The sequence below is a fragment of the Molothrus ater genome, chromosome 4, assembly GCF_012460135.2.
Source record: "Molothrus ater isolate BHLD 08-10-18 breed brown headed cowbird chromosome 4, BPBGC_Mater_1.1, whole genome shotgun sequence".
Classification (NCBI taxonomy): domain Eukaryota; kingdom Metazoa; phylum Chordata; class Aves; order Passeriformes; family Icteridae; genus Molothrus; species Molothrus ater.
The window spans coordinates 49,756,317-49,775,561 of record NC_050481.2 but is presented as its reverse complement, the minus strand read 5'-3'; the positions used below and the strand labels follow the sequence as shown (position 1 = coordinate 49,775,561).

At 43.9% G+C, this 19,245-nt stretch overlaps 2 protein-coding genes across 2 annotated transcripts; one reads left to right on the top strand and one right to left on the bottom strand.

The window, feature by feature from the left end:
• Positions 1-706: 706 nt before the first annotated feature.
• RPL9 (ribosomal protein L9) lies at positions 707-5,765 on the bottom strand. The gene is made up of 8 exons (XM_036383005.2): positions 5,742-5,765; positions 5,339-5,385; positions 5,144-5,259; positions 4,217-4,312; positions 3,788-3,920; positions 2,398-2,478; positions 1,819-1,934; positions 707-819 (listed from the first exon to the last, which is right to left on the bottom strand). Exons 2-7 carry the CDS (start codon positions 5,382-5,384, stop codon positions 1,828-1,830), a joined length of 579 nt encoding a protein of 192 aa, XP_036238898.1. The 5' UTR covers position 5,385; positions 5,742-5,765; the 3' UTR covers positions 707-819; positions 1,819-1,827.
• Positions 5,766-5,871: 106 nt separating this feature from the next.
• LIAS (lipoic acid synthetase) lies at positions 5,872-15,973 on the top strand. Its single transcript, XM_036383003.2, has 11 exons — positions 5,872-5,970; positions 7,046-7,218; positions 7,849-7,942; positions 8,708-8,788; positions 9,018-9,174; positions 10,413-10,470; positions 11,506-11,634; positions 12,443-12,588; positions 12,860-12,930; positions 13,682-13,793; positions 14,753-15,973. The coding sequence occupies exons 1-11, from the start codon at positions 5,893-5,895 to the stop codon at positions 14,803-14,805; spliced, it is 1,152 nt and encodes a 383-aa protein (XP_036238896.1). The 5' UTR covers positions 5,872-5,892; the 3' UTR covers positions 14,806-15,973.
• The last annotated feature ends 3,272 nt before the right edge of the window (positions 15,974-19,245 follow it).

The following is a 19,245-nucleotide window of genomic DNA, read 5'->3' as shown; positions in this document are numbered from 1 at the left end:
GGAATTTTTTAACATGTGTGGGATGCTTTAGCAACTTGCTGCCAAGTATGTTTCTGCACTGTCCCAGTATTTTATGTACTTTTTCCAAATTGAATGGAGCAAGTGACAATGTGGATTTTACTACTGCACAGAAATGGTACAACCTCCCAGTTACATGTTGCTACACGGCAAGGTCAGCAGTGAAGAAACCAAGATGTGTCCCCAGGTAACAAATCACTGCTGGTGAAACTCAACAATACACTCTGATTGAGCTTTGAGGTCAAGTCCCTTGTTTTCTTAATTGAGCAATAAAGCATTGTATTTTCAGACTACTGCTTCCATCTATGTATTTAGTTTAAATGGTCTTACAAATCTCGTTCTACTCATTTCAGTTTTGTTTTTCATCTACTTCAGATTCTGTCACCACGAGTCTGAGACTTGAGAAAAGATGTGAAAGAACACTGGTCTACCCTGTGAGAAAAATGCTTTTATTATTTCCTAATGCTGTGATTCAAAAATGCCACTTCATGACTTTGTCACAGAAAGATCACAGTAGCACAGCCTACACATTGCCCTACCAGCCTCTGAGCACATTCATTCAGTCTGAATGAAGTCCCATGGTTTGAAAACATATTGGTAGGGTGGATCCACTGTGCAATCTGCTTCTCTAAAAGCCATCAGGTTCATGCAATCACCATTTAGTTCTTAAAAAAAAACCCAAACAAACTCAAGATAGGAAATATAGTTTATTCTACTGAGCCTCTAAGGGTATCATCACCTTGCACCAGCTGGAATAGCTGGACAATGTCTCGCGGTAAATACCGTTGGGGGTCCAGACAGCTGTAAATAAAACATAAAGAGCTTTTAGAAAGATTTTAGCAGTGCAAATGTGAAACTGAACGTTTATAACCCTTTGATGTTTACTTATCTGATGATTTTAATGCAAGACAGACATTAATAGTTTAAAGAATTTGATTTTACACAGACAAGATTACTTAAAGATGCCTTCAAGCACAACAGCTCAACTGTTCAACAAATGTAGTAAGTTGCCCCATCTCTCAAGGCACTTGGAACAGTACTAAAAGTTATTTTTTCAGAGGCTTGCAAATGTTTGGTATCTGGAGGATGATTTATAAAAAAACAGGTTTATGAAACTCACTTCATCTACATCCTGCCTCAAGCTTAGGTTCTCAAGGCACACAGCACAGAATTTATTTGCAACTCAGACTGTCTCATCCTGCACAGATATTTTGTACTATGTAAGGAACCACACACAGCTGAATGCATCAAATTCCTTTAGCAGTTTAAATTCCTAAATTATCCCCAAATGCTCATACTCAACTTCAGTAACAATGCCCATGGACAATGTAAATAGTTGTCCTTGTTGAACTGACCTGTTTACCAGCATTTACATACTAACTGCTCAGAAGACCTTTACATATAAATTGGGTGCTGTCCACCACTTTAGTGAGGGCAGTGTCCAACCAGCAGGAACATTAGTTTGAGATCTTCTCTGTAAATCAGTCTCTTAGGCCAGGTCTGCTGTTTTTAAATTCTCAGCTAGCACTGCAGCTTGCATTCACAATGCAGAGTACAGCACTGGAGAGACAGGTTTTCTCCATACAGCAGCAAAATGCCAAGTTGATGAAAGATGGAAAACTGCTGTTGAAAGGCCTCCCAAAATTCAAGTTTTATGATGCATCTTATGACATCTTTTACAAACGAAATTTCATCCCTATTGGAAACCTGTTTAACCATGGCCATGTTGAAGCAGATAAACCTTGTCAAGTCCCCATCTATACAGAGAAGATGTACAATGTGTATTAAGATGATACCAACCTGTGAGTTTTACTCATCTGCCTGCTGCACTGTTCCCTTCTCAGAAACATAGATACCATCCAAGAATTTCCTGATATCTTTGTTCTTGACTGTGGTGGCTTGCTGGATCAAAGCAGCTGCAGACAAAGTGAGACCGTTAGCACAAAGCCTAAAGGTCCAAGCCAACTTGTAGCCTTTGTTTATGCTCCAGTATTTTATCTAACCAACAGGACTGTCATCTAGAGACAGGAATTACCAACTTTAAATCCTGTAAGGTCTAATGAAAATAGGATGCATTTCACTGAGCCCAACTCAGGGCAGTGGCACTTCATTACTGCACACATGTACAACTGAAAAGCTGAAAAGTTTGGTGCCAAAAAGGCCGTAAGTGCTGACTTGAAGAAGAAGGTTCTGCAGAATTGTAAAAACACCTTTAAGCTTAGAAACAGAGTAAGGAACTATGAAAAGCAATTACAGTGACTAGAGCAAAAAAAAAAATCTGTGCTGTTGTTTACCTCAGGGTTTGAGGTAGAGTTTGCTAAACTGCCATCTTCAGATAAAAGTTTCCATACAATTTTTCACACATCTACTTTCACAAACCTGAATTGGAGACCAGCTCAATGTCATTCCCTTCAAGGATCAGCTCATCTTTCTGGGCCTGAGATACTGCACAGGTAACACCTATGGAAAGGCAAACACATAATCCACACTGTTGAAGGTGTTAAGTGTATTAAACAAACAATATTAATGTCCTGTCCCAATTTACATATCTAGACACTAGTGTTCAAGACAATAATTAGCTTCTATGACTTTGTTAAAGAGAGTCCCTCAAATCCATTCCAGGGCTGTCCTCCCTCACACAGTTTCAATAAAGATAAGTGGAAGTCATGCTCTGGAGTGAAAGCTACTGAAGTGACACTCCTGCTTACCGCTTACTCCATTAGAGCATCAATCACCAACACTGTGTACAAGCCAGCACTTTGCCAGCACAACTCTGTCAGCAAGGTGGTGCCATCTCCCACAGGCTTGTGCTCATTAAGACAACACTGGAGTCAGCAATCACAGAACAATCAAAGCCATCAAAAACTACCTGCTGTGTTTACACTGGCAATGGTGCAAATACTCACAAGGAGTAAACATGATGGCATTCAAGAATCTGACAGGAAACTTGAATTTTTACTGAAGGGCAGTAACATACGTTTTCAGTTTCATCTACTTAATCAACAGATATCAGATTTTAAGCCAGCCTATTACTAACAGTAAATGCTAACTTAAAAAAAATTAAATACAATAATCAAACCCACCTTTAATATCCCACAGTAAATCAAAAACCCTGTAACTCTGCTGCACTGTTATCTACCAGTGTTCTGGGACAAGTTCTGATGCATTCCTCTACACTCACCCCAAAACATCATCAGTCACATTAAATGTCCTTACCCATACCCTCACCAGAAATGAATTGGAAAAAAACAAATGCATAAGGGATGTCTTTCCTACAGTCTTTATGTAACTGTTTATGAGAGATGTAAAAACAGCTAATAAGATGCTAGGATCTAAGTTTATTGTGAACACTCCTAGATACTCAGCAAATTCAAACTAGAACACCTTAAAGACCAAAACTATAATGTGGTATGAAACTAGTTCATGTACAGTGTTTCAAAACAGAAACACAACTCTAAGCAGCTGCAGGTTACCAACTATCAATGCTGCTAAAATCTCTCAATGATTAAAGTAAATCCTGGATTCCTTATACTACAGTAACTAACTCCAGACTGGTTGTTAGCTAACTTTCACTAGTAAAATTACAGAGGCTTTATTAATAATAAATCTGAACAGTGGCAATGGTAGCATAAGAAGATTACATCAATTCAGACAAGTACATACTGCTCCAACAATTATTCATCCTCTCCCATTGTCAGTGGCAGAGCCCAAAGAAAAGAGCTTGGAAAGCCAGTTTGAACCAGCAGGATACACCTGCAGAGAGGCTGACCTGGCCTCATCCTCACTCTGCGGATGTACTTCTCCCCCAGGAAGTTGCGGATCTCCACCAGCGAGCCGTTCTCCTGGATGACCACGTTGATGGGGAAGTGAGCGTACACCGACCGCATCTTGTAGCGGAAGCCCTGGGACACAGGACACAAGCGGACACTGAAACAGGCCCAGAGGCAGAACACGTGCACCAAGCTTACACGGCAAACTACAGCCAAGGTGCAGCAACAGCTCCTGAAAACGGGCCCCAGAGACATTCACCCTTTCCTCCATGCCCAGAACCTGCCTGAGAGCAAAGGCAAGAGAAAAAGCACAAGGAGAAAGAAGCTGCATCCTAGATGCTTAGCAACGCTCTCCCTCCATGAAGTAAAAGGCTCTCACTGCAAGTAACAAAAAGGGCAGCAGTGATCTGGTTCCCAACACAACTTACCAGAGTGACCCCCTTGATCATGTTCTGTACATGGCTGCAAATCGTGCGGACTGTGGCCAGCTCCTTTCTGTTACCCCACCACTTGTCAACACGCAGCTGCATCAAAAATCACATTGACAAAGCTTTCAGATACGCTTCAAAACCAGCAACAAAATAATTTTGTGAAAAAACCAAACGTGGAACAAAACTTTCAGATAAACTACTTAAAGCTCACCAAACAAAAACACAGAACTGTTTTGTTTATTTGACAGACTACTTACTAAAGGCCCACCTGGTTCCTCTTTTAAATCCTAACCTGAGACATGGGAGAAATGTTTTGTTTTCTTCAGGTCTTGCCACTAACTAGTCTTCAAAAGAGCTGGGATAGATAAATATACAATCTTGAGCTAAAGGATGCATTAGCAATTACTAAGCATATTGTTCTAAACTCTGTCTCCTATGTATAATCAACTTAAAAGAAACACTCTCTGTGGATCCACTGTTTTAATGAAACACTCGATCTTTGTGAAACAGTAGCTGAAATCAGTCACTCTTGATATCTTCTTATACTTTTTGAGACAATATGAAAAATCATGCACTTATTTATCTCTCCTCTCCTAGTATAACTTGCACTTTGTGGAAATAAATTTTTTTTTTCCTCTAAAAGAGTCAGTTTGCAGAACAGCATACAGTAACCAACCCCTTTTCCTGTAACTGTCACTACAAAAGAATGCAATCTACGTATTCACTCCCACAGCGCCTGAGGAGGCGCCACGCTTCCACCAGATCAACCTCTCTCAGAAAACACAGCAATAAGCAAAACCTACCGAACAAGTCACTCGCTGCTGAACACTTTTGGTCACTCTCCTCCGCCACCAAGAAGTTTTTAAGCCAACTATAAACCTCCCGCCTGTCTCCGGGCAGCGAAAGGACCTGTGCAGCACCCACCTTCTTGTGCTTCTTTCCCAGGAGGGACAGCTCCACGTTGATGTGGTTGAAATCCCTCCTCAAGGTTCCTCGGGGCCCCTTCACGATGACCGTCCGGCCCTTCAGCGAAACTCCCACTGCGGACCAAAGGCGGACACGCGTTACGGGCTGCGGGGGCGGCACGGCCGGCACCTCCCGCACGCGGCGCGGACTGACCTTGCTCGGGGATGTCCACAGTCTGGTTGCTAAGGATGGTCTTCATCCTGCGGGAGACAACGAGAAACGCTAGAGACCCTCGTCCTTGTGCCCGCCGGGGCCCCGCCCGCTCCTTCCCTGCACGACCCGACGCCCCCTCCGCACTGTCACCGCCGGGCTCCGCTCCCCAGAGCGGCGCCTCCCACCCGGGCCCGGAGCGAGGCGGCCTCCACGGGGCCTTGCCAGGAAGGCGCCGCCCCGGGGCCCTCTCGCGCAGGGTGCGGGACAGGAGGCGCCGGCGGGCCTCAGCACCGCCCCGGGAGGCTGCCCGCGCGCGGACGGGGCGCTGGGGAGCCGAACACCGCGGATGGTCCCGGATTATCCCAGAGATCCCGGGCGATCCCGGAGCGCCGCCAGCCCGCACCTTGCAGCGCACAGAGCCAAAAGAGACAGCGCATGACGTCATCACGTATTTGTAGCCACTCCGGGGTCCGTGACGTCATCGCGCCGAGGAAGCCGTCCGATAGGCAAGAGTAGCCGAGCGGCCGAGTGCGTCGATTGGGCTGGGCGCCGCCATGTCGCTGCTGCTGCCGCAGGGCAGGTGCGGGGCCGCCGCCGCCCGGGGGCTGCTGGTGCCGCGGGGCCGGGCCCGGGTGAGTCTCGCCGTGTGCCCCGGAGGCCGCCGGCAGCACAACGGGCTGGGCGGGTGGGGGCCGCTATACGGCACGGCAGAGCAGAGCAGGAGGAGACGCTGTGGGGCGCACGGCGGTGCCGGTGCCGAGCGGGTCTGTGGCGGTGCGGGGCAGCGCGGAGTGGCCGCGGGCAGACCCGGGACGGACCGTCCCAGCCCCGCACGGACACACGCATCCCCAGGACACCGAGCCCCGGCCCCGCTCCCATGGACAGCACCCGGCACTACCGGGATGCCTGGCAAAGGCGCTTCCTGCGGCCCCGCAGCACCGGAGTATCCCACACAACCTTATTCACAGAACCGGCTGGGTTGGAAACACCTCTGCGGTCATCGAGTCCAAGCTGAGACCCAGCACCACCTTGTCACCACACCACGGCACTGAGCGCCACATCCAGTCCTGCCTTAAACACCCCCAGCGACAGTGACCCCACCGCCTCCCTGGGCAGCCCATTCCGATATCCAGTCACCCTTTCTGGGAAGAAATTCCTCCCGATATCCAAACTAAGCCGCCCCTGGTGCAGTTTAAGGCAATTTCCTCTCACCCTGTCGCTGGTTGCCTGGGAGAAGAAGCCCATTCCCACCTGGCTCCAGCCTCCTTTCAGGAATTGGAGAGACCGGTCAGTTCACCCTGAGCCTCCTTTTCTCCAGGCTGAGCACCCCCAGCTCCCTCAGCTGCTCCCCACAAGCCTGGGGCTCCAGACCCTTCCCCAGCTCCGTGTCCCTTCTCTGGACACGCTCCAGCCCCTCAAAGTTTTTCTTGCAGTGAGGGGCCCAGAACTGGTCATTGGATTTGAGGTGTGGCCTCCCCACTGTTGAGTACAGGGGAATTGTGTGTTACACTGCACATCTTAGTGTGGTGTTATGATAGATAAGTCTGTTACATGTAGCTTAAGATAAAAAGAGGGTTATAAATTTAACTTAAAAGCCGTTGGGAAAATGCTTACACAAAGCGTGCGATAACCAGCAAAAAGGCAAATTGTTGTTTAGGGATGCCACCGAGTTTGTTACTAAATAAATTACAATTTTGCTTGTTTTAGGTGTCAGGAAACCATGTGTGTAACCAGTATGGAACATCAGGTTCTTTACCCGGGGAAAAAAAAGAGTTCCTGCAAAATGGACCAGACTTACAGGACTTTGTCTCTGGAGATCTGTCAGACAAGAGCACATGGGCTGACTATAAAGGCAATTTAAAGCGTGAGAAAGGAGAAAGGTAATAGTGATTTTAAACAAATGTAGTTGCTTCTCAGCATGATCTTGCATGTTTAGTAATAACTACAAAATGTATGCTATGTATCTTTATTAATTTTCACCCTACTGTGTTGCAAATTTAAGGATTATTCGAGAAAGGACAAGTGTCATTAACTTCAAATCCATAAAAAAAGGTGGTGGTATGTTCTCGAGTGCCTGTAATTAAATTACAAATATGCATCAGTAGGTGAATGTGTTGAAAAAGTACTACTGATAGAGATAACAAAAAACAAAGACTTATGTTAAAAAATGATTAAACCTTCATATTTCCAGTTATAGAGTGATCAGACTTTGTGATAGCTGTGCAATGTCTGCTGCCATTAATGTCTCCAGTGTGGCACTGTTCAATCCTCTGGAACAGTGAACAGTTTTAAACATTTCAATGACCACAATTCCCATGCTTGAGTGTTGGAATGATGATGGACAGGGAAGAGAAGTCTGATCTGGCCATGAATGATGTTAATTGCTGAGTTGCATCAGTTTTTAAGGGACCTTTCCTTGTTGGGATCTGTAACAAATGAAAACAAATCTATGACTAAAACTTACTGTCTAAGTGGTTTATTAATCTTTGTGTTTGCTTGGTGTTATTCAGGCTGCATCTTCCTCCATGGCTGAAAACAAAGATTCCCATGGGAAAGAACTACAATAAATTAAAGAATACCTTGAGAAGTTTAAATCTTCATACGGTAAGTCTGGCACCAACCAAGGGCTCCTGTAGAAGTAAGGCAGATTTTGCATTTTTCTCTGTGGAGGACAGGTAGAAATCATGTCTTGTATGATCTTCAGAGCTGAAACCAAGCTCGGTGCTGATCCTTTTTGCTAGCAGTGAATTTTACCCCTAAAGAATAAGGGTAGATCCAACAGATTTAGTGTTTTTCCTACTGTGATTTTAACTACTGGTGTTTATTACTTACATCACCAGAGATTAGAAGATGCTATGTGTAACTATTTTTAATGGAGACACACACCATTTCAGACTTACATACTTGATTTTCATGAAAAGAAACTGCAGATTTCATTAATTGTACTGTCCAGATAGTAAAAAGCAGTGGGAATGCATGGGGGGGATTTTTTTTCTTTTTTTTTTTCAGACTAAGTTCTTAGTTCTTTATGCTTTAATGAATCACATACTTTGTGAACTTGTTATCAATTCTTAAATTTAAAATATTAATGTTAATGATAGTCTGTGCTAATTAATAAGACAGTTATGTGGCTGAGCAGTTTTTTGGAGTTTTGAAGTAGAGAACATAAAGGTAATGGATATCAGGAAGCAGTTCTCTTCCTATCTGTTCTACTGACTTGTTAAAAACAGCAGGGAATTTTAACCTCATTTATCACAGAAGGAACTATGTTTTGTTTGTAGGCTACTATTAAAATCCATCAATAATATAATAATTATTTTCAAAAATAATATGGAAAAATCCAGGTACAGTACAGCCTTTCACCTCCAGGTATGTGAAGAAGCACGTTGTCCTAACATTGGAGAGTGCTGGGGAGGTGGGGAATATGCCACAGCAACAGCTACTATTATGGTAAGTCATTAACCATTTCCTAAGTGTTCTCTTAATGTCTGAGCTGTTTGTACTCTATTCTTGGCTCTTTACTGTAGTGGAGTGGGTTTATTACAATAGAGTAAAGCACTGGCCTAAGTTTTTTTTTGCTTACTGTTAGGATTTATCTGCTGTAGTTTATGCAGCTGTTTCCCAGCTGAGCTATAGTGGTATGTACTGTGTAAAGGTAGGAATGTCTTTCATGTTCCAGCTGATGGGTGACACGTGCACCAGAGGCTGCAGATTTTGTTCAGTAAAGACTGCCAAGAACCCCCCTCCGCTGGATCCGCAGGAGCCGTACAACACCGCCAAGGCTATCGCCGAGTGGGGCTTGGACTACGTGGTGCTGACCTCCGTGGACAGAGACGGTGTGTACCTGGGCTCTGCTGTGCCTGCCTGGGCTCTGCTGTGCCACCCACCCTGAGCTCTACCAGTGCCTGCCTGGGCTCTGCTGTGCCTGCCTGGGCTCTGCTGTGCCTGCCTGAGCTCTACCAGTGCCTACCTGGGCTCTCCTTGTGCCACCCTGAGCTCCCACCGGTGTTCTGTGGCTACACGCAGCCCCCAGGAACATTCATCTGCACAGCTGCCCAGGAGGGCTGTGTTAAAGGAGACAACAGTGCTAAAACTTTGCACAGTTCCTACATATTCTCAGTATTTCTCCGTGTCTGGTGAAATACAACAGAAATTACACTCTTAATAAACATCAATAAATACTATGACACTAAATATTTTATAACTAATTTTTAGCAGAATGCATGCATATACACCATGTTCTATTACTTGGATAGCAAAAAGGATACTGAAAAAAATCTTTACCAAAGTGAAAGCCATCAAAAGGCATGGCATGCCATCGAGTGCAGGGACTTGGACCAAAGCTTGACCAATTAATCCTCATTGAAATCGCAAGATTTCATTTCCCTTCCCGAAAGGAAATTTCATTTCCTTCCTTTCATTTCCTTTCGGGAAGGGAAACAAAATCTTGCAAAACAGAAAAGAAAGACTTACAAACACTCTGGAAAGGCGATACGATCGAATGAAATACAACTGGAAAAAACTCAAAAAAATGTATACAATACCATTACAGAACTTCCTTCTAAACATTAAACCTAGAATATAGTATATGTAACAAAACTGAAAGTTGTGTTTTTCTAAGGAAGTAGGAAGTAGCTTCCTTGCAATAGCTCCCTTGTGGTGACCTCACCATATAGGTGAGGAAAGCCATTGTAAAAGCTGTTCAGTATGATGGAAAGTCCAGTGGCTTCAAAGGTGCTTAAAAGAGCACTAATATATACTTCTCAATTTTTGTACAGCTGTTTTTCAGACCAGAACCATAAATAGGTAAAGCCATTCGGTGCTCAGGGAGACAGGGAACCTAGAGACCGGTAAATCTGAGCTCTGCCCTAGACAATCACAGTTAGACTTTGTGCAGAGGCTTGGTAGGATATCTTTTGTAAGGCCCTTGGCATAAGCGGCAAGACAAGACTGGGGTTTGACTGCTTTATTATTTTGCATTTAAGGTTTGAATTGGATGGGTTTTTTGATTTTCCTGGTAAGTAAATACATTTCTTGAGCAGAAAGATTAACTGAATAATTGCAATGCTTCTAGATATGCCTGATGGTGGAGCGGAACACTTTGCAAAGACAGTCCGGCATCTGAAAGAAAGGTGTGTCATTGATGTATTACTGTGGTTGTTAAAACTTCGGAATGTGGTACTGTGTGTGGGTCACAGCTCCTTCAGCTGGGTTATTCCAGGGGCCATGCAAATACAAAAGTCTGCCTCTAGCCTGTCTGTGCCCCTTTTTTTTTTTTCTCTTTCTTTATCTTTCTCATAGAATGGCCCTAAACTGTTTTGAATTTGGATGCATTTCCAATTTATCCCAGGCTTATTTAAAGCTAAGCACTGGAGTCTTTCTTTGAGCAGACAGCTGGTTTCCAGGAAATTAATACATTCTTTTGAGGTATGTTCATTCCTGAAGCTTGGGCTCAAACACAGCAGAGTTAGGTAACTCTGTCACCATGTGACCAAAGGAGTCTGGTTTCTCATTCAGCAGTGATCAAATTGCTTTTCATTTTGCCTCAGTGGCCATTTCCAAGTCTGTGATTGTACCTTCCTGCTTTCCCTGGCTGTGCTGCCTTCACCCTACATCGGTGCCCTGTATGCCATTCAACAGCACACTTGCCTCCCTGCAGAATTCATTCGTATAACTTCATTTAAGTCTTGATCCAGTGTATCTTTGGGCTTGAAGGGTTCCTGCAGTTTTCCCCACCAGCCTTTTTGACCTGAAATCAGGCTCCTGAACACCAAGACTAGATTCTAGACTCAGTCTTCTTATTCCAGTAGCAGAATTATAGCTCCTCTTTATTTTGGAGCTATGATCTTAAACAAGACAAATTCCTGGTTTTACTGATGTGAGCTGAAATACAGCAGAAGCCAAATAATAAATGTAAAAGCAATTCCAACAGTCTCAAACATTTGCATGCACTGTTTGTATTTTTTAATGTGTCTTTGTTGCAGGTTAACTTAATACGAGTTTGTTATATTGTGTTTGCAGAAACCTGTTGGTTTGGAATTATCCTGAATTAACTTTGCTTTGCTTATTAGAGTGTCATGTCTTCAGTTATGGGGGTATGGGGTTTTCTTAGCAACAGGGACACAAAATGCCACAACGCCTGTGTTCCTTTTGTCTCTCGTTTTCAGGAATCCAAAAATCCTGGTGGAATGCCTAACTCCCGATTTCCGAGGTGACCTTAAAGCAGTGGAGAAAGTCGCCTCGTCGGGGCTGGATGTGTATGCCCACAACGTGGAGACGGTGCCGGCACTGCAGAGGTGGGCAATGGCTCTGGGTGTGCCGGGCGCGGAGCGCGGCCGGGCTGCGAGCCGGGCATGCAGTGGGGCCGGGCTGTGGGCCCGGCTGTGTAGCGGGGCCGGGCTGTGGGGCCGGCTGTGTAGCGGGGCCGGGCTGTGGGCCCGGCTGTGTAGCGGTGCCGGGCTGTAGTGCCGGGCTGTGGGCCCGGCTGTGTAGCGGGGCCGGGCTGTGGGCCCGGCTGTGTAGCGGGGCCGGGCTGTGGGCCCGGCTGTGTAGCGGTGCCAGGCTGTAGTGCCGGGCTGTGGGCCCGGCTGTGTAGCGGGGCCGGGCTGTGGGCCCGGCTGTGTAGCGGGGCCGGGCTGTGGGCCCGGCTGTGTAGCGGGGCCGGGCTGTGGGGCCGGCTGTGTAGCGGGGCCGGGCTGTGGGGCCGGGCTGTGGGGCCGGCTGTGTAGCGGTGCCGGGCTGTGGGCCCGGCTGTGTAGCGGGGCCGGGCTGCGGGCCCGGCGGTGTAGCGGGGCCGGGCTGTGGGCCCGGCTGTGTAGCGGGGCTGGGCGTGCAGCGGGGCCGCGCCCGTTCCTGTTCCCGGCCTGCCCCGCGCGTGCGCCGCCGAGCCCGCCGGCAGGGGGCGCGCGCGGCGCGGGCCCGGGTCCGGTCGGTGCCGCCGCGCGGGGCGCCCCAGCCGGGCCCGGTGCCGGTGTCCGACTGGGCGGCCCAGAAAGCTCTGCTCCGCCGCTTCGCAGAAATTGGCAGAACGCGCCTGTGCTGGCGTCTCTAACTTCTCTGTGCCCTTCCACGTGTTTTTCCCACTTGTGCTGGAAATGTGCGAAGGAAGGTCCGCGACCCCCGAGCCAACTTTGAGCAGTCGGTCCGAGTGCTGAAACACGCTAAAGAGGTCCAGCCCGGCGTCATTTCCAAAACCTCCATTATGCTGGGGCTAGGCGAGACGGACGAACAAGTATATTCCACAATGAAGTGTAAGTTGAAGTAGATGCCAGAATCACAGGTATGAATTTGAAAACAATTGGTGTTGGAAAACAATTAAGCATCTTTGCCTCTATCATTCCTATCAGCTTGCTGCTGCAGGAACTGTTTTCCAAGTTCCATTGAAAAACAATAATTTGGTTAAAAAAGACTGAATTTCTGAAATATTTTGTCTTCTTATAGCTTACAGGTTCAATTTGAGAGGTAAATTCATGATTTTCCTTGTGATCCTTCCGCCACTAATGAGGAATTTTGTTTTTACAGTATTGCGGGAAGCAGATGTGGATTGTTTGACCCTAGGACAGTATATGCAACCAACAAAACGTCACCTAAAGGTAAAAGTGCCTTTAATTTAGAGGCAGAGTTAAGGTCCTTGCACAGTCATCCTTACTCTAACTGCAGATGTTGGGAAAAATTTCCTTCCTTGTTTAGCCTGACAATGATCATCTGTTAGGGGCTCTTCAATAAAAATGACCTCAGCCATCTAACCCCTTGTATCTTCTGCAGACTTCCCAGTGCTAGTTCCTGCTGTTAGCCAGGGAGACAGCTGGAGCTGAGGCGTGGTTCTGGAAAACAAGAGCTTCAGTGTATGTCTCTAACATAATTGCTCAAGCCAGTGCCCTTTTGCTGTTCTTCAGCCTCTCCCTTAATGGTGCCTCTTCAGCTGGGATATTTACCATTTTCTGCTTCTGCAATCTGTCCAGAAACTCACTCTCTGTTCTGTTCCTGTGTTTCACTGAATTAACTGTTAGTGAAGAGATTTGTAGGACTATTGTGGTTTTTCACTAACTTGGACAGAAAAAAAAAAAGGTTTGCTCAAAAGGACCATTCAAAAACAGAATGAAGAAAATGATAAAGCAACAACTAGAGATTAAATTCTGAACTTTTCAGCTAAATATATAAAACAAATAAAATACATTTGTTTGGTAGAAAGCAGAGCAAAAATGCAGTTTGTGACTTCACTGATGAAAGCTTTGGAGTGAAAAATTTTTAACTTGTAATATAACTGTATTTCATTTCACTGTATGCTAGCTATAGCAATTTCCTTTGCATTAGCACCTGAGCAAAATTAATTCCTTTCCCCAGGTGGAAGAGTACATAACTCCTGAGAAGTTTAAGTACTGGGAAAAAGTAGGAAATGATCTTGGATTCCATTACACTGCTAGCGGGCCTTTAGTGCGTTCTTCCTATAAAGCAGGTAAATTACTGAAAGGCATTGGGTTATTTAGCATGTAACATTTTATTATACAAAACTAAAACAGTGATGTAATGTGCATCAAAGCTCACCTTAGCTCAAGGACACCTCATATAGTTATCATCTGTATTTTAAAAATTACTTAAACTGTTTTCTGTGGGTCATCCCAATACATCAGTATGACAGTAATTAGTATTTGTACAATTGCAGTGCTGCTTAACCTAATTTTTTTTTCCAAACCTATTCTGTACCATACTTAATGGGTGAGGCAGGATAAAGGGTACCAAATTTTCAAATTTTCCTTCACATTCTGTCTCTTGGATACTTCTGGGTTCAACGAGGTGCCAGGTTGTTTGTGTTGCAATTTTGTTGCTTTAGGCATAATTTATTTACAATGCTTTAAAAATAATTAGAGACACTTACAGCAGTGCTTTTTTCTGATAAAGCACTGGGTATGAAGTAGCAGCTAATATTAATGGAATATGTGGTGTAGGTACAACATCCTGCTTTTTCCTAAGGAAGGAGAGAGAAAACTCATCTGGGGTACTGTGCTGCTCTCTGTTTTAATGACAGCTCAAACAAGATTTATAGCTGGATTCACTGTAACTTGCTGATACTTTATGAAACAGGAATTAAAATTTAACTAAATCAATTCACTTTTGCCTGTTGTAATGCACAAAGCAACAGAGCTATTTCATAAAACTGGACAGGAGGAAAATCAGGATTTTGGGAGTGGAGGGATTGTGTATTGGGTTATAGTTTTGAGGGTTTTTTAGATTTCTGCTGTATGTATTGGAAATGCTGTTATATATAATTGAATTCCTATAAAATAACTGGTGAAAAAATGTGTTGATTGTATTGTAGAGTAGAGCACTCATGTCAAATAAGAATGTATTCTTCTGCTTTATTTTATTGAAATACCTACAAATCATTTTGGTGTCTATTTTTTTCCTTATAATTAGGTGAATTCTTCTTGAAGAACTTGGTGGAAAAAAGAAAGACAAAAGCCATCTGAAAATGAGAATGAGCCTATTTAAAGCAGCCAGTTTTAAGAATCCTTTTTTCAGTGCATAATTATACTCAGTTCCAGGAATGCAGAAGAACAGATGGTGGCTATATGAATAAACTTACTATCTTTCCAGAACAATTTTTTCTCATCAAAACACATTATTTTACCTAATTTCTTTTGGAAAGGCTACAGCAACAGAATACTTGAATGTTCAGCAAAAAGAAGATAGAACCGATTTTGAGAGTGATGGAACTGAGGTGGAAGAAACAAACATAAGCTGGGAACAAAGACTGGGCAGATTTATAGGTCTGCTACAGCAGTCAGCATTGCTGCAGTGAATACCTGTGAAGGTGCTGATAGTAACTGGAAAGTACTGATACCTTGGTGTATCTTACATTATGTAACATAAGCTTGCAGGGGCTCTGGGAACTATAGGAGTTCTAAAGAAAGACTGTGTGTGATAATGCACCAGATTAGGGCTTTCCTTAACCATGCCAGAGAAAGTTCAGTGATACTCCTTCAAAAGATGGTATATCTCTGCTGCACCAGAGAAAAAGAGCTGTACCATTCTGATAGCTAAAGCTTTTCCAGAGCTTGCCTGTCTCCAAGTGTGAGCCTTGGTGTGTACAAGGTATCAAGCAAAAGAAAACAAAACGTCCTTTCTGGCAAGACAATTAACCCTGTGTAGATAGTGTTAATTTAAATAATAATAATTAATTAATAATTAATTATTTCTTTGGAAAATCAGAGTTGGTGTAGGAGCATAAATGGAACTACCCCTAATTTATGTACATGACTGTAACGAACCCCACTGAGCTGCACAGATGCTTCTTTGGTATTGAGTATGCAGAACTGCAGTTCTGTACTGTGCTCCTGTTGCATGGCTATTGTCTTGTCATTAAAGGAAAGTTAAAACCCCAGTGGTGGTTGTGTTTAGTGGGTCTGGTTACTTGCCCCTTGAGGCTTGGTCAGGCTGCTAAATCTGAATGCAGAGAAGTGAACCACATTGTGGGTAAAACATGAAATCCACTGTATATCATACTAAGCTCAAGCAGAAATAAAAACATGGCATATGCTACATTAACAGCTCTAATTGCCTCTCTTTATAGCAGTAATGCCAATGATTCTCTCCCTAATGCTCAGCTCTGGACATTAAATACCATCTCTGAACTAACCTGACCTGTATCTTTGTCAAGTTATTTGGGAAACATCCCAGGACTTGGCTATCTGGCCCAAAACTCCCATCATGCAGGAATTCTATGACTGGTTCTAGTGCTTTTCTAAACTCCTGCAGTCTGTAGAAGGAGAGTGGACCCTGCACACCCACCAACTCAGCAAGATGATAGAAGGAAGACATCTACCTAGTAAGATAATATATAGGAGAAACTTTTATGAACATAACATTGTACAACTGAGGTCAGTGATGCACAGCTGACACTTCACAAGATGAAGTACAGCAGTATTAACACACTATGAAGACAAAGTTTTAACCCAGAAGGAATGTACCAATTCACCAGTGTAAGGGGAAATGTGAGCCACGAGGAACAAAGGGGAAGAAGGGATAAACAAAAGAGTAGCTGTACTTTGTAAGGGCAGAGACACAGGCAAGACTGTTTTTTTTAAAATAAACAATATTATTAATAAATTTTAAAAAACAAAAGGTCTGATTGCTAGTCATGGAAAGCCCAGGTGTATTTTGAGCCAAAAATGCCCTGCTTCAGTTAAAGTCCACATGAGTACTAGAGCAGGGAAAGGAAATTTCCATTGCAAGGAAATTCAGCACTCCCTCCACTGCAGCAGACATAGAGGGTTGCAACATCAACTCCAGGATATCCACATATTTAACAGCTGGCAGCCTTTATTAGAGGTCCTGCTGCAAAGAATGGTTTTGACTTGCTTACAGAGCAGATTTAACAGAATATGACTTTAGCTTCTGCCAAGTTACTGCTCTTTCAGCATATCAACACCAGAAATCTAGAAAAAAGGAGCTCTGAGCCATACAGCCATTATCAAACAAGAGAACATTGCACAGTGGCTTCCTTACAGTTAGAAAAATGTTTCTCGAAACACAGTCCAGTACTGCATCATGTTAAAATGATCTTGTGAGTTGCTGCTGGGTGTTTCAGAGGATGATCTCATGCTCTTACACAACTGTCTGCCAGCTGTCTGGTACCAAGTGTCAGAAGCGACACAAGCTTTTCTAGCTGCATGTTTTGCTGTGGATTCTAGAGAATGTCATACTTTGACTTCATAGATTGGAGAGGGTCTTTGCCTGTTTTTTTTTAATGTCTGGGGACAAGCCCTGAAGTTACAAATTCCTGCTTGTACAGGCATCTGACTTCCCCTATTGCCTATTCAGGTTCTTCCATAACTATGTGTTAAAGCACCAAACTCTCACAAATACCCTTTTTGTAATTCAGCACAGGTTTCATGACTGTTTAGTTGAAGTTTCATGTTTGGTGACATTTTCATTTTGTATGTCAATCATGCCATTCTGTCAGTTTGATTCATAAAGCAGCTATAAAATATTTTAAGAAACATTAATCATCCTTGCAACCAGGAAAACATTAAACTGAGTTTTGGGAATAAGATTTAGAGTTGTCACAGAGAATTTAAAAGAATGAATAGCCTTTTTGGCTGTCATCACATCAACCTACTACACTGTCTGAAACATAATTAAATGTTATTCAAAGAGAACTGTTGCATCTTCCAGTAACTGCAAGTCCTTAGGTGAACTGAACACTGGCTTTGTCCATTTAAAAAGAGTTTTGAATTTTATTCATACTTGATGAATAATTAATATTGGTGTCTCCTCCATTAAAAAAGTGTGACACATTTATGCTTCTTTACTACCACACGTGGTAACTTATTGCAGATGTTCAACTTGGAGTAGAAATTTTAGCTTGATTCCAGCATTCCTAAATCAGATCTCATTATGCTTCCTGCATTGCTTAACAATTAAATTTCAAGTTTAGATGTTGAACAATATTATAGCACTACAAAAACCTGAAATGAGACCTATAAACTTTTTGGCCAGTACAAAATCTCACCCCTAACTGCTACCTTAATAACTAGTATTGGTCAAAAATGTGTGTTCTATTCACTTGGAATATTCTTGGCTGCTATTGTATTCCTCGAACCAGACTAGTTTCAGCTGCACAAAAACATGAACACACATACTCAGAACAAAAACAGGACATCTTGCCTGGAACTTAAAATTTGTCTGTGTCCATCTTGGGTAAAACCCAATTTATGTACTCTGTACCATACTACTTCTAGACTTATATTAAATCCTGATTTTCTTCAGCTGTTGCATTCTTGTATTTTTGCAGTGCAAAGCAGTGTTACCATGGAATTGCATTTTAAGAACCCCATAAAAAGAATTTCAGAGCACAGGAGTCCATTGGTCACGTTACACAATTCTCACCCAGAATGACATGCTGGAACATCCATACACAAAAATTCAATAGCATTAAACCCCATCTCTTACATCCACTACTCAAGCTTTCATAACAGGAACTCGGGTCATCTCCAGTTCTTATTTCCCTGATAACTGTACTCTGAAGACAATGGCTGATGATTCAAGGTGCTGCACAAGCTTCTGAAGCTCTTCCTTTTGGCCTCTGGTAAGGTTCTCTGGCATATATGCAAGGCATGTATTGCTGTATCCTGAAGGAATGCCCCACTGGATTCATCCCCCAGTTCCAGTTCTCCCACTAAAAGAATGCAGCCACCAAGAAACTAAGTTACTCTGAGAAAGCAAGGGAAATGCCAGTACTAGTTTTACCTCTTACTGCTCTTGAGAAAGATCAGCTGCTCCTCCTTTGCCAGGAGAGGGAGTGAGAGTGATCCCACTGTAATGAACTTGGCCATTCTTTAACATCTTTATGACTGACCCACAAGTCACAATTCAAGGCTTTGACTAATTCTGCAGGAGAAACAGGGTAGCAATAGGGCTAGCAGCACTCATTTTCCATCTCTTTGGGATGGCTTGTGAAAAGCCACTGGAATCTCAGGAACACTTTCATATTCCTAAAAGGAGCAATTCTTCACACAAGAGTAACAGGTCATGATCTGCTCCAAACTGATGAAGACAGGTCCCATACAGGGGCACTACTATTGCAGGTGCTTGCAAGTTTCAGAAAGGCATCCTGATTTTCTGACACCCCTGCTCACCCTCCAGGTTAAGATGGGCCCTGAAGCAGTGCTGTGCTAACCTGAACAGTCAAGGGACAAGAGATCCTTGGAGTACAACTTGCCAGCACCCTCCTGCTAACCCCAAAGGAGCAGGGAGCAGCCTGCCCTCGCGGGTGCTACAGGGCCAGAGGAAGCCAAGAGGAAACTCAGCTGCAACACCAGGGTGGTCTGCCTCTTGGATCACAGTGCTCACAAGGGCAGCTCTGCAACCCTGCTGCATCCATCCAGGGCTGTTACATGAAAGCAGCA